General features: G+C 43.4%; 1 protein-coding gene and 1 long non-coding RNA gene across 10 annotated transcripts in view; one reads left to right on the top strand and one right to left on the bottom strand.

The window, feature by feature from the left end:
• FARP1 (FERM, ARH/RhoGEF and pleckstrin domain protein 1) overlaps window positions 1-14,752 on the bottom strand; it is a 264,160-nt gene that overhangs the window by 90,596 nt on the left and 158,812 nt on the right. For all 8 annotated transcript variants that reach the window (XR_009762704.1, XM_061626563.1, XM_061626560.1 and 5 more), the window contains 6 exons: window positions 11,854-11,932; window positions 8,913-9,010; window positions 4,879-4,993; window positions 3,483-3,630; window positions 3,153-3,248; window positions 1,969-2,132 (listed from right to left, as the gene is read on the bottom strand). Coding sequence is in view for 7 of the 8 variants with exons in the window: in XM_061626563.1 (XP_061482547.1) it covers window positions 1,969-2,132; window positions 3,153-3,248; window positions 3,483-3,630; window positions 4,879-4,993; window positions 8,913-9,010; window positions 11,854-11,932 (700 nt within the window). In the remaining variant the exon portion in view is untranslated. The remainder of the gene's footprint in view (window positions 1-1,968; window positions 2,133-3,152; window positions 3,249-3,482; window positions 3,631-4,878; window positions 4,994-8,912; window positions 9,011-11,853; window positions 11,933-14,752) is intronic.
• Window positions 9,936-12,631, top strand: LOC133384826 (uncharacterized). Of its 2 annotated transcripts, none has more exons than XR_009762706.1 (3): window positions 9,936-10,007; window positions 10,322-10,545; window positions 12,155-12,631. It is a non-coding gene; the product is annotated as an uncharacterized LOC133384826 (long non-coding RNA). The 2 variants fall into 2 exon arrangements; XR_009762707.1 differs by lacking the exon at window positions 12,155-12,631 and adding an exon at window positions 10,727-10,899.

Raw genomic sequence — 14,752 nt, 5'->3', positions numbered from 1 at the left:
CATATTTTCAACATTCTACCTTCTCTAATTTGAAACAAATGGGTTAAGTTTCAGACGTTTTGACGATCAACACTTTACTTCCCATGTTAACTCCAGTAGAATTTCTCCTTTTTTTTCAGCAACAGGGCAATTACAATACTGGAATCAATTAAGAGGTAACACACTGTTTCAATATATTGTGGTGACCTTAAGGAGTCTTTTTAAGGTGCCACAGGATTCTTTGTAGTATAGCTGGTATAGCACAGTGGGGAGGACAGCCTGGCTGGGAGTCCCGAGTCTGTGAGTTCAAATCCCCGCTCGTGTCTCCTGGTTGTCAAGGGCCAGCTAAAGATCACCCCCACAGTGAGTGGCTCAGAGGTTACGTGCCCTGCCACCTGTGCAGCTGCGGGCAAGCTGCATAGTCCCAAGAAGCCCAGTTGCCCCCCAGCTGGCAGTTGCGGACAAGGAAGGGGCTGGCTTGTGCAGCTATGGCAAGCTGAGCAGGCCCTAACCAGCTGGGGAGGACTAGCCTCAGAGGGAGGCAATGGTAAACCCCCTCTGAATACTACTTACCATGAAAACCCTATTCATAGGGTAGCCATAAGTCGGGATCGACTTGAAGGCAGTCCATTTCCATTTTTTTCAGGTTTGGATGGTGATCAAGTAGCCATTGTCAGTTGAGCACTCACCTGATTGTCTCTTACAGCTAAGCATGCTTTTTTGTGTAGGTGGTCACATACCTTTTTAATCACATCATGGTATTATCTCCTGTGCCTTTCACTTTGCTCCACACTAACGCTCCCATCCTCTGCTGCCAAAAGCGCAACCCAGTTCCTATTCCACTGTCGAAAACTACAGAAGATCTCTGGTATCATATCTTTGAGGTGCTAAGATTGATTACCTCCTGGGCCAGCATCTCCTTAAGACTGGAATAAGTGGAATTGAACCCGGGATTCCATGAAATGGATATGATTTCCTAACAGACCTCAGATATTTCCCTAATAATTATGCTGGCTCCAGGGTATGGGTTGAAGGCACATGAGGCTACCAGTTTTTGAAGCTAAGCGGGCCCGGATCTTTTCAATGACTGGGTAGACCACCTAGGAACTCCATGTATTTATTTATTTATTTAAAATATTTCTATCCTGCCCTTCTACCCTCAGGGCGACTTACACAAATAAAATCAGACATGTACATAATAAAATTGTAAGCAGTAAAATTACAAAAACATTAAAATACAATTAAAATACATAAAATACAACACACACACACACACACACACATACATCCTGGATTCCACAATGGAAAGAGGTGGCATATAAACATAAGAAAATAAATATTTCCTCACTATGGGCAATCCTTTGCGGATATTTTCAGTATTATTCTGCACTCAGAGACATCTGATGGACTGGGATACCTCTCTAGTATAAACTAGGTCTACTTCACTCCAGGTAGAGAGAAACAGAAATCAAATGGTTCATTTCAATGTCACTTTCTCATCATTCCCCACCTCCCTCATTCAATGAGCCCTTCATCAAGCCAATAATGAAAAAAGCCAGGACTCATGGGAACGTCAAATGCAACAGAGGTTCTGTTGAGACACAAAGCCCCTGATCCAATAAAACATGATTTGCAGCAGTAGGAACTCACACCATACTTGAGCACTCCCTCCTCTCCCTGTGTCTGGCTTTGGCAAACAACTCCTGTTTTATTTCCTGCCTACAGACTTGTAGCATGTTTTGTAGAGAGCCCTTAAACTGGTTTCTGGGGTTGGATGTAATAGTAAATAGTGGTTTAACAAACCAGGAAATCTTTGCTGAAGCCTGGTACACAGGGTAGGAGGGAAGGAGAGTGGGAAGAGGGTTTGCTCAAACTTATCCCTATGGTTTGTTAGTGTTAGAGCACTACATCTGATCCAAGGCAGTACCTCAGGGTGAGTGAACATAACTCCTCTCATGAATTACTATAGTGAAAAAACGTATATCCTACCTGAACCTAAAGGATGACCCTCTAGTAAAAATAACAGGTTTAGGCTTTGGTTTAGGTTCCTCAAAAAGTCTGAAGAAGGCATGGTGTTCTACACAGATCTTCCAAAAGGCCTTGCAAAAATCCCGACTGGCCATCAGGAATTCTAGTGTGTCTTGGAAGGAACTCTGAAAGATAATGGTGGTAGATTTAACACTGGAATGAAGAGGGAAAATAAAGATTGGGCAGTCAGTGCAAAAGTAGACATTTCCCACCAGGCTCTCTGGCCTATGTACATTGTCTCATGTACACCAGATATGGGGAACCTTTGGCCATCACTGGCCATGCTTACTGGAGCTGACAGAAGTTGTAGTTCAGCAACATCTGGAGGGCCACAGATTCCCCATACTGGTGGACCCAAACTTCTTGAACAAAACTCAATACATTTCCATTAGATTGTAAGAATTCCATTAGACTGTAAAAACTGACAAAATGTATATTGCATAAAATAAAAACAACCAATGACAATTTGAAAGCCTTCACCTGTAGTTTGAAGTGGTATAGCCCAAATACACGTTTATCAATTCAATGAGAATTAGGACATAGTGCACAGGACTGAGTATTTGTACCCTGATTTGATTGGAGGTAGTTGATTATTATGGTCTTCTCTAGACAGAGATCACCAATAGAACTTAAACCTGGATCTCTCAGAGATCCAAGTAGATGTCCTATAATATAAAAATAAATAAAATTAATAATTAATAAATGTGTCATTTGGAACAGGAATATTATTTCATCTCACTTCCTATCTCTGCTCACAACTCTCCCAATCCATTTTGTCACCTCCATCAGACTAATTTCTTTCATAATTTCTTGCCTTTCCCTTCAATCATTTCTCTCCTGAATTTACCACTGGCAATGTTTTCCTCCACCAGGATACATTTTGCAAGAGTTACTGCTGGCTGATGCTGAATGGCTGTTTGGTGGGAAGACAAGAATCCATTTCCTATGGTACAGTCCCGAGCCCACAGGATGGGACATGGTATAAATTCACAATTGTATGCAGAAATGAAGATGGTTTAAAGCATCCAGTATGAAAAGATGAATGGAAAGAATCCATTTACATTTTTTGGTCAGGTCTCTGAACAGTCTAGAGGTTTCCATAGAGCATTGCCATTTCATTGCCTTGTGCCATTCCAGAGACTTACGTTTACATCTGGACGCAATTTAATAAGAAAACGCTTCCTCTTAAAGCTCAGTTTTCGAACTTTAGCCCAGTTGAAGGCATTGATTTTGGTGTGACCCTAAAAATGAAAAATAAGAAAAAGAAATTACATGAATATTTTTTCAAACAGATAATCATTTGCAATATTAATTTGCAAATCTAACAAAACATGTTATTCATTATTCTTATACTATTTCAATTTAGTCTGCCTGCTTAGTTGACTAAAACAAAGAAGGCAATTCCACTTCCAGTGGTACAATAAAGGAAACAATAAATGACCTATTTTGAACTATGATTAGAGCCACTCACATACCTGAAACACCAGAATGCCTGTATGGGCAACTGCCAAGTTGATCTTAGTTCCTTCTCTGTCCTTGGCTGGATGCAATCGGATTCCATACATTTCCAAACGACGGGCAATCTCAAGCAGCTGGTAATCTGATTCTGCTGGTGTTTGTCCACTGAAGAAATAATAATTGATTTTACACAGGATGAAACAGGTTTAAAGAACCCTTAGAGCTTTTCAAGGCAGATGTTGCTTGCTGCTCAAACCTGTTACATGGTCACTGTGAAACAGACCATAGCAACAACGTCTCTGTTTGCAAGACCTAGTACAAATAAATTTAGAATCTATTGCATTCCCCTGCGTTCTTTGTAGCTATCTAGTGGAGCAACAACTGGCACACCTGATCAAAAGCAGTTATATGTTAAACATTCAAGCAGTAGTTTCAGACATGTGACATAAAATGAAGATGAGCAACCATCTGACACTTCCTGTTCCTCTACAGCACAAATTTGTGTATCTTCTCAAGCATGGAATTTCCAAAGTAGGAAGTGAGCTATTTTCCAGCGGTGACAGAACATTTTTCATTGGCAATTAAGCTGATTTTATATTCAATGCAACACCTACATGTTGTTTTTCCAAAAGTGATGAGTCCATACTCTCCCAAGCACTTCTGTGAACCACCACAGAAACAGGCATGCTATGGTTTGTCAAGTTTTGACATGTAAGTGGTTAAAATTACACAAAGATACTTTCGTAATACCATTTCAAGGTCCATTTACAAAATGGGTAAATAAATGTGAAAAATGAAACAAAAGAATCAGAAGCGAGTACTCCAAGAAAGGGTTCATCTGAACTATACATTTAAAGCAGTATCTTACCACTTTAAACAGTCATAGCTTCCCCAAAAGAATCCTCAGAAATGTAGTTTGTTACGGGTGCTGGGAGTTGTTAGAAGATTCCACTTCCCCTCACAGAGCTACAATTCCCTGACTTCCCTGGGAAGAGGGATTTATTGTTAAACCACTCTTGGATACTGCTTGAAATGTATAGTGTAGTTGGGGCAAAAGAAAGAAAGAAAGAGAGAGATTAACCTTCCCTTTGTATCCTACTCCAGGGTTGAGTTTTTGTGCTTTCTGCTACACAGGTTCTTACACCTTGAACATTTTCTTTCTCTCTGTAATTTTTCACTCATTTTCAAAACCTTTTATGCAGAGGCTTACTGGAATATCTGAGGCTTCCTTTTTCTGGTACTGGTCAACCCTCCTCTAACCTCTTTGCTACTCTATTATCAAGCCCCTGTTCTCTTCTTTTACCTTTCCCCTAGCTTCCGTAGATTATAAATCACCTGGACAAAACTCTTGCTTTATATGCCATATAGCACTAAGAATGTCATTGGTACTTAAGTATTAATAGTAATACTTACATATGATTCCGATGAAATTCCATTATTTTGTCTTCTAATGCTTCTTGCTGAGGTATATACTTGTTCTTTGATAAGTGTTCACGATCAATGGTTTCATCAAAATCCCCTATCTCAGCTACAGAGGGGGAAAAAAGTGTACTCAGTGGATGAAGTGTATGAGGCAGCCTATTTCTATGCATGTTTATTGCTCAGTAAACTATACTGAGTTCAACAGGAGGCATTCCTAGATTGTCTGGATTTTTATTCTCAGGGTGAGATAAAGACATGAAACTCCTCAGAAATGTAGAGAGCAGGGAGTAACAGATCACAGTATTCATGTCCTGCACATTTCATGTGAAGGATCCAAAGCATGCAGGATACTGGGGTACAGGGACTGTTGTTAACTAGTAAGGCTCTCATGAACTCATAAAAAGTTTTCCATTAGAATAAGACTACAATGGTGGGATTTTCAAACTTTTAGCAAATTATACAACCACCTCTTCATAATATACAGACCTTCCCGACTTATCAAAAAGCATGCAGTCTTTTATAGCTGCTTTGTCAAATTGACTGTGCGTGCCAAAGTGATGACCACTAAGAAGATGGTGTTAAGAGTCAGAAACTTAAGGTGGCAGGTAGCTAAGGGCTCAAAGAGGGCCCCCATAAGCACGGATAATACCCAGTTCAGGTTCCATGTGGGGAATCAGTGAACCACTGGGAGATTCTGCTGCCCAACCCCTTTTAGGAAACATCAGAAAACAGGGTGAGCAGATAAGGAAAAATCCCCTCTACAGTCCAGAATGCTACTTTGCACTGTGGCTTGTTGCCTAATAGTACTAGCACTCAAACCCTTCTCTAATCCCGACTGGAGGAAACCCAAAATGTCGGCCAGTTTCCTGGAAGAAGGATCTCTCCCCCGAGTGCAACACCAACTGAGGAATACTTTCCAAGTGGAATTGTATGCTTTATTCATGGAGGCTTTACGTGATGACATAAGCATGCCTAAAACCTCCCCTGAGAACCCCAACTCCTTCAACCATAGCCGCTCAACCGCCATGCTGTCAGACAGAAGAGGTCCGGACAGGGATGAGCTATGGGTCCCTGGATCAACATGTCCCTCTGAGATGGAAGGCACCAAGGTGTCTCCTTGGATAGATGAATCAGATCTGGGAACCACAACCTCCTCAGCCAGTAAAGAGCAAAGAGTATCACCTCTGCCCTCATATGGTGGATCCATTGAATTGTCTGAGGGATGAGGCTCAACGGTGGAAAGGCATAGAGAAGCCCCTGAGGCCACTTCATCTCTAGAGCATCCGTCACCAATGCTCCTTCCAACCGGTGCTGAGAGAAGAAACAGGGAACCTGGATGTTGTGTGGCATCACAAAAAGATCCAGGATCAGGCTCCCGAAGTGATGAACCACCTGCTGGAAAACCTGGGGATTTAACTGTACTCTGCATCTGAAATTGCCATCCTGCTGAGCCAATCCACTGTGACATTCAGTGTTCCTGCCACATGCTCCACTCACAGTTGGTGAGCCTCCTGCATCAGGGCTCTCGATCTTGTGCTCCCCTGATGGTTCAAATAAGCCTTGGCAGATACGTTGTCAGTCCTCACCAACACGTGGATTCCCTCGATGAGGGGAATGAACTCCAACATCGCCAACCTGACTGTTCTCAGTTCCAGCCAATTGATGCTCTGCTGAACTTCCTTGGCTGACCACACCCCTTTTGTCACGTGTGAGTCCAGGTGGCCCCCCCAACGTAATAGGTAGTGGGTGCCCCAATCTAATAGGTATCTGTAGAGATCACCTTTCTGACTGGGATTTCTAGGCTTACTCTGTCTCGCAGCCACTAAGGGGCCAGCCACCAGCTCAGACTCTTCTATAGGGTCTGTGGGATCAGAATACTCTGCGTGTGTTGGTGTACAATGCTTTCCTTGAAGGGAAGCAGTAGCTGGAGGAGTGGACAGGTGTGGAAACATGCCCAGTTCACCAAGTCCTGGCACAAAACCAACATGCCCTGCAATTTTGCTGATTCCATCAGATCCCTGGACTCCGATGATGCCACCTTGCTCACCAGGGTCTGAATCTTGTCCACTCACTCGTCCGTGAGCTGCATTCGGAACTGTTGTGAATCTATCCTTACCCCCAGATGAGTGATGTCCTGCGTAGGCTGTAGAGCACTCTTCTTGAGATTCACAATGAATCTGTGGTTCTGAAGGCATGACATAGTGGTTTCCACATCGGCGTGGCATTGATCCCTTGAAGGTGCCCTTACCAAGATGTTGTAGAGATAAGGATGTACCCTCAACCCCAGGGTTCTGAGATGAGACACCAAGGCTACTAGAACCTTTGTGAAAACCCTGGGAGTGGAGATGAGACCAAAGGGCAGTGCCCTATACTGATAATACCGGCCTCCGTAGCAAAACCACAGAAACATCCTGTGTTTCTTGCACATCAGGCATGGAGATAGCCCTCTGACGAGTCTATCAAAGCCATCCAGTTGCTTTGGGCTATGGCCTGCGCAATTGATTTGAGTGTCTTCATCTTGAATTTCTTGTATGTCATCCACCTGTTGAGCCATTTGGCCTGGACCTCGCTATTTTTCTTTGGAACAAGAAAAAAGATGGAGTACACTCCCCGCCCCCAATCCTGCGTTGGGACTGGTCCCACTGCGTGGATTGATAGAAGGTGACTTATAGCTTTGCAAAACGCTCTGTGTTTGTCCAGTTTCTTGGATCACAGAGTTGCTGTGGATTTTTCCCTTGGTTGCCTGGAAAACTCCAGGGAGTATCCTAAGGAAACTGTTCTGAGTAGCCATCTGTCCATTGCAGTCTACATCCATCTGTCTGTAAAGCATTTGAGTCTTCCCCCTATCACTCCCAGAGGAGGCTGGGACCTGGTGTCAGGCTGACTGACTCTTCTTAGGCCCCTTTTGAAACTTGTGGTTGGAAGAGAAGGATGTGGAGGGCCGTGAAGCCAATCCCCCTGACCTGTCGGATCTGCCCCAATGTTGCCTGTAGTTGGCAGAGGATGGTTGCTGCTGTTATGGCCTGGAAACCTGAAATGCCTGTCTCTGGTGGTCCTTCTTCGAGCTTGGGAGCACCTTTTGTTTGTCTCGCGTCTCCACCAGCACCTTCTCAAGAGGCTCCCCAAACAGCTTTGTTCCTCCAAAGGGGTAATTTGCCAAATGGCTTTGAGACCTGGGGTCAGCGTCCCAGGTCTGTAGCCAAACATTGTGCCACGCCACTGTGCCAGCTGCCATAGCTCTAGCATTTAGTTGCATGGCATCCCTGGTGGCATCTACCTGGAATGCTGCTGCTATGGCTATCTTAGCTAGACCATCCCTCAGCACTTTGGGAACATCCTCTCTGCCAGCCATCTCCTGTGCTCACAGCATGCTGGCCCAAGCCACAACAGAAGTTGCGGCAGATGCCCTGAACGCAGCTGCCTGTGCCTCAAAATCTCTGCGCAGGGCTGCCTCTACGCATTTGTCACAGGGGTCCCTTGGAGACGGAGGGATCCATCCCAAGAGTCAGGACTGTCCTCCAGGAACCTCCAGGGAATACCCCCTTGCCTCTTCAGTCTGATATCTGTGCTACTGAAAGAAGTCAACAACCTTGATTCTTAACAACCGTATGGTTCTTTAGAAATGCTACATTCTGAAATGATAGTGAGGTGCTACATACTATTTAGCGTGGTGTTGGTGGTGATGGAGGAAGAGGTGGTGGCAGCAACTTGTTACAATATATCTTTGTTGAAAGTCTCTGCTCTTCCCTCACCAAACTCTTCTCTCCCCTCTGCTCTTCCCTCATTTGAACACACAGTTATGGATCCAGCTACTGATCTAATCTCATACATAAATTCGGAAGGCAAGAATGCAGGAAAATACATTCTGATAGGCCATTTTATGTTGTATTTTATACTCTATTGAAATCTATGTTCACAAATCAGTATTCTACTAGCATATGGCAAAAAGCACCTTATTCTGCAAAATGCAGGAGGAGTTAGGTCAGGATATAAATTTAATAAATAAATAAACAAGTTTTACTTACACTGTACAATGTGTGAGATTAAGAGAGCAGCACTGGTGTCGTTACAGGTTAGTCTACCTTGTGCTAAATCCTGCTTCACTTGCAGTGCAAATAAGTACCTGAAAAGGCAGAAAAAGAAGGGCCCAGGAGGTGGGTGGGTGAAAGGGAATGTATGAATAAGACTTCCATAGAGTGTTAAGGACATCTGTAAAATCAAAATGTTTACTCATTACTTGATAATAGATTTTCTCAGGGCAAAGAAACTTGCTGCTTATTTATAAGAACAGTTTCACAAAAGCACAACTACCATCAATGATCCACACATGGGGAGATTTAGGAGTGGTCCCTTCCACACAGCTGACAGAGATAACTGATATAGAGGTTGTCCAGTCTGTATAGAATTGCTTCCCTCCTTCAGAGTATGGGTGCCTGAAATATAAACACAACCTGGATTTCCTGAGCTTATTTTACAAGAAACAAAATCAAAATTGCCAGGGTGGTGGTACAGTGGTCAGACTAGGGCCTGGGTTCAAATACCAACTTAATTAGGAAGTTCACAGAATGACTACTGGCCAATCATCACCTTTCAGCCTAAACTACCTCAGAAGGTTGCTGTGAAGACAAAACCAAACCATGTACAGGCTTTCAGGAGGAGGGATGGGGAGCAAGATCGGTAGATCGATAGATAGATAAAATCTCATTGTTGCAGGAATTGCACATTTTAATTGCCATCTGTTTGCACAACTGATATCCCAAAGCTTTTTTTATACCAATCTATGAGCTATGCAGGTTAATAATTGCACCAGCAAACCTTATAGTTTCTGTATGCTTGGGCATAAGTTTAAAAAAGAAGAAAAACCTACGAAGTGATTCAGCCACTGTTCAGCTGGCTTGTTAAAGTAACCTTTAAAAAAAATATCAGGATTCCCCCTTGGGAGCAGGAGAAGGGAGGGGAAAGTGTGCAAGCCAGACACTTTGCTTGGGCTCATTCAGGCTCTCTGTGTTGCGAAAACCACTCTCTGAAATTTCTATTTTAAGATCTACCACATCTTTCCTATTCAGACAGTGAGTGAGTAAGAGAGAGATCTTCTCAAAAGAGGGTATTGGATTAGTCTGGTATGATTTATTTTTAAAGAATCCATTCTGCCTTATGTTATGTTGCCTTATGTTATGTTTTTAACAATGTTTTATTTTAATGTATTTTAAAGTCTGGTTTTATGATGTTTTAGTGTTTTTAGTGCTTTTGTTTGCCGCCTTGGGCCCCTGCTGGGAGGAAGGACGGGATATAAATCAAATAATAAATAAATAAATAATACACCTGCTAGTTTCTTTCATATCTTTCAGACTGTACCTGAAAACCAGCATTTAAAGGATCTGAAATAATAAAATATATTCTATTCATTCTCCTCCACTTTTAATATTTGCTCCAGGGTCTCACCAGCTGCTACTGAAGATAAGCTACCAGGACTGTTGTCACCTGAATTGCTTTTATTATTTTTCATGCACTATTCCTCAGCCATTGGGCAGGCTGCTGCCATCACCACTCCTGCCCACTTTTCTTACTAAGTGTTATTTTAAGAACTGGAAATCATGAAGGAGAAAAAAAATCAGAAGAGGAACTTAAATGATGATAAAACCAAAGAGATGCATATAGGTAAGAGCAATGCAAATTACTAATATACAATGAAGGCTCAAAATTATATAATATCAAAACTCAATATTAGGCTGCACGGACAACTCACTATAAAAATGCACGAGTAAACTTTAAAGTATGTAATTTACATAATTTTTGCATGCATGCACACACACACTTTTTTCATTTTCTTTTCAAATAGAAAATCCATAATGGAACTGGAATACACAGAGGAATGTAAATAAATCTGTAGCAGGAGGGAGTTGTCTACTCTCAGAGATGGACAGGACAAAACAGGGCGTGAAGGATAGTATGAAGATCACAGGTGTCGTGCCGGCCTTGACACTCTTGCACATGCATTATATGTGTAGAGCAGGCAGGTATCATGAAAGCTGCAGTTACAGTGAGTGACCCACACATTTAAAGAGACATCCAAAACATCAGTGAAAGCTGTAGCCCTCATGCAAAAAATAGCATCTGCCTGGCTATCTGTCTGCCTTCCTGGGGGTGGGGAGGAAGAGGACCAATTTGTGTCAGGAAGGCTGAAGTGGGGTCTGAGGTGTACTGCCCCTTTCAAGAGAAATGACAGCATGGCCTTGCCTAGCGATACCTTACAGTGGCCTGACACAGGTTAATGTCAGAGCAGGCAATGAGCAATCTGGAATCCAATTCAAGATGAACTCCTAATGCCCTGTCATAATCTGGTTTATTTTTTCATTCGGCAGTAACTCTGCATGGATGCTTCCAATCAGGGCCGGTTCCAAAGGGCGGCCAGGTTGGGCACTGGCCCGAGGGCCCCGCAGCTCTAGGAGCCCCTGGGGGGCCCCTGAGGGGCCCTCTGCTCCCCTTCCGCGATCCCGCGGATTGCAAGATGAGCTTCCGAGCTGCCCGCCATCCCCCGCGCTTCACCTACCTTTCTCTGCTGTTCGTGCAGGGTTGCCATCAATAAAGATGGCGGCCGAGGTTTCCGTAAGGGACTGACGTCTCTGCAGCCATCTTGGTTGATGGCAGCAATGCACGCGCTGCATGCCATCAACCAAGATGGCGGCAAAGGCTTCAGTCCCTTACGGAAACCTCAGCCACCATCTTTATTGATGGCAACCCTGCGCGAACAGCAGAGAAAGGTAGGTGAAGCGCTGGGGATGGCGGGGGATGGAGGGCGGTTTGGAAGCTCGTCTTGCGATCCACAGGATCGCAGAAGGGAAGCAGAGGGGCCTGGGGCAGGCTAATGCCCAAGGGCCTCCGCATTCCTGGAGCTGGCCCTGCTTCCAATAATTGTCCCTTCTATCTTTTAACAAGGTGCAAATGAAAACGGATGGTAGTACTAACCTTGTTAACTCTTCTTGCAGCTGAGCATGATCAGGCGGGAAGAATTTCACCACAAAATTTAGAATTACGTGCGTAGGTCCTAGGAGAGGGAGAGGGTGGGGAAAAAGCTCTGAAAAGTCTGAATTAAATGTTTTCATACTGTTACACACAAATACTGTGCTTCTTGGACTGAACTCAGATGTGACTGGTGTTCACTACCTACCATTACCATTGGATCCCCTATTCACTTTGAATGTGCTGAGACTTCTTTTACTATAGTAATAATGCTACAACAGCTTTTAATATTTTCTGATCCCTATAGATCAGAATGGCCACTGGCAAGTGAGTGCTGTCATGTTAAGAACATAGAAAGTTGCCTTACACTGTCAGACCACAGCTTAGTACAGTCTACACCAGCTCTCTCCAAGCTGGTGCCCGCCCTCCAGATGCTTTGGACTGCACTCCCATCAACCCCTGCAACACGGCTGGACAGGAAGTACAGCGATTCCCTTTTCTGCAGTACATAACAATACAGCAAGCTCAGATCAGAATTCCAAGTCTGAGAGCATTCTTAATTGTAATAAAACTAAAGGCTATATGGACATTTGTGACCAGATAATCTCTACATCCACTTCCAATCACATCACCAAACAGAGGCTAACGGGTGTTTTCCCCCCTTCTTCTTCAAATATGGTGGGCAATGCCAGATTAAATGCAATGTTATACCTGTTATACTTGTGCAACTTTGTAATTATGTTTTATGTATGTTAATAAGGTATTTTTTATATTTAAAAACCTGCAGGGTCAGTTAAATGCCACCATACTGGTTTATGTATGTTTTTGCAGTTTACATTTTGGGGCACTGTTGACCCCGATGACTTATATGCAGCTACACTGTTTTAATGGAAGAGGAAAGGCCTCACTGAAGACATGATCTTTTTAAAAAAACATTTGCAAATACTTAACAACTTCCCCCAGATATTTTATTTGCATGGCTTTTTTGAAATACACTTGACCCCAATATTGGATTGGCACACTCAATTTTTCTGTTGCCAGAGAGTTAAACACCTCTTTACTATGTGAAAACTAGCACTTAGAGGAAAAAAGAGTGTAATCTCTTCTTTGATATGGTGATTTACTACATGTGTGTGAACATAAAAAATACACTCCACACCTGCCACGATCAGCTTTTAAGACTGCACTCATAAATTGCCATGGTTGTCTAGCATCTGAGCTTTCCTGCTTATCTTATCCCTTGTGGCTTACTGCATTGCTCAGAGAAAAAGAGATGGTGGGGAGCATATATGCATGGGCCCCTGTCTCCCTGGAATCTGCACTGCATGGCCAGGAGTTAGCAAGTGGTTTCAATCATTGCAGCATATTCTTTTTCAAAGGCACAATGACAAACCTTTAAACCAGGCGTAACTAATACAAGAGTAATTAATCCAAGATATCCAAGTCAGCATTCATGGGCATGCATATAAGCTGTTTTGCACAAATACACACAAATGCAGCTTTGTCACTAGAGGGCCAGGTAGTCTCAATCAAGAGATCTGCCAATTGCACCACTGACAATTTGTTACCAGACCAAATTCAAGGTGTTACTATTAGTATATAAAGCCCTTAACAGCTTGGGGCCAGTTTACTTGAGGGATCACCTTAACCCATACATGCCATACAATGTCCATTCTACACTTGTAAGGAATTAATCTTTCAGCGTGGCAGCACCTACACACTGGAGCTCCCTGCCCATTGACAGTCTGCAGGTGCCTTCACTGTACTGTCTTCAGTGCATGCTAAAATCATTTTTGTTTAGGCAAGATAGCATGCATTTTAATATGTAATTTTTCTATAAGGTATATTTTTTGTTACTGATTTTATTTATATATTGAAATATTTTAGATCTACTTGTTTTTACATTTAGGTCTACTTGTTTTTAACTTTTGACTTTTAATTGATAATTTAAATGTACATTTTTTATTTTTTGTAATCCGCATAGAGATTTTGACAATTAAGCAGTGTGCACATTTTGTTAAATTATCATCAATAAAATACATCAGCAAAAAAGCTGCCAAGTGGCTATTGTCAGCACTGAATTTGCATAAGCAGCCTGCTGAACAATTTGAAAAAGTTCTGCTGGAAACGCAGCATATAAAATATTTCACAGTCTCAAAGACAAAACAATGCACATCATTCAAACTGACTACTGAGTTCAAGTAAACCATGCTCTGAACTGGATGATACCTGTCTTTGGATCCAGGGCCAGTGCCAGGCATGACTGGGCCCTTGGGCACCAGCCTGCCCTGAGCCCAAAGCACTGTAGCCCAACCCCCCCTACAAGCAGCACAGGGCTAATAAGCCTGCCTGCGCATCCCACCTACCTCTCCCATCCCTACGAATGACGAGTGTGCTGTGCACGCATGCCTGCCATCAACCAAGATGGTGTCAGTGGTGTCAGCTCCTTTTATACACCCCTGCTATATAAAATCCAAATTCCCCTTCGTGAAGCCCCTGCTGCCAACTTGGTTGATGGCAGGCTTGCGCGCACATCATGCATGTCATTCACAGGGATGGGAGAGGTAGGTGGGGCGTGCATGCAGGCTTATTGAAGCCTGCACTGACTATATTGGGGTGGTGGTTCCTGGGAGTTCCCTCTCTGCGATACGCAGCAGGGTTGGGAACTAATGCTGCTGCCGATCATGGAATGGAAGCACTACTCTCCCACCCTAAGGAGGGGCCCTTTGACCTGCAGGGGCTCTCAGCCAGGGCCCCACTTGGCTGCCCTCTGGTGCCAGCCCTGCCTGGATCTGTCCCATACAGGAGGCGAAATATGAGAGTATACCTTCCTTCCTTCCTTTCTTACCTGGCAGGCCTGTCCCACCTCCAGTCTTCCTGGATATACATGATTAGTTGAACAGGG

This window comes from Rhineura floridana, chromosome 5 (genome assembly GCF_030035675.1).
Source record: "Rhineura floridana isolate rRhiFlo1 chromosome 5, rRhiFlo1.hap2, whole genome shotgun sequence".
Lineage (NCBI taxonomy): Eukaryota > Metazoa > Chordata > Lepidosauria > Squamata > Rhineuridae > Rhineura > Rhineura floridana.
The sequence above is the reverse complement of the archived record's forward strand: the minus strand, read 5'-3'. Positions and strand labels throughout refer to the sequence as shown.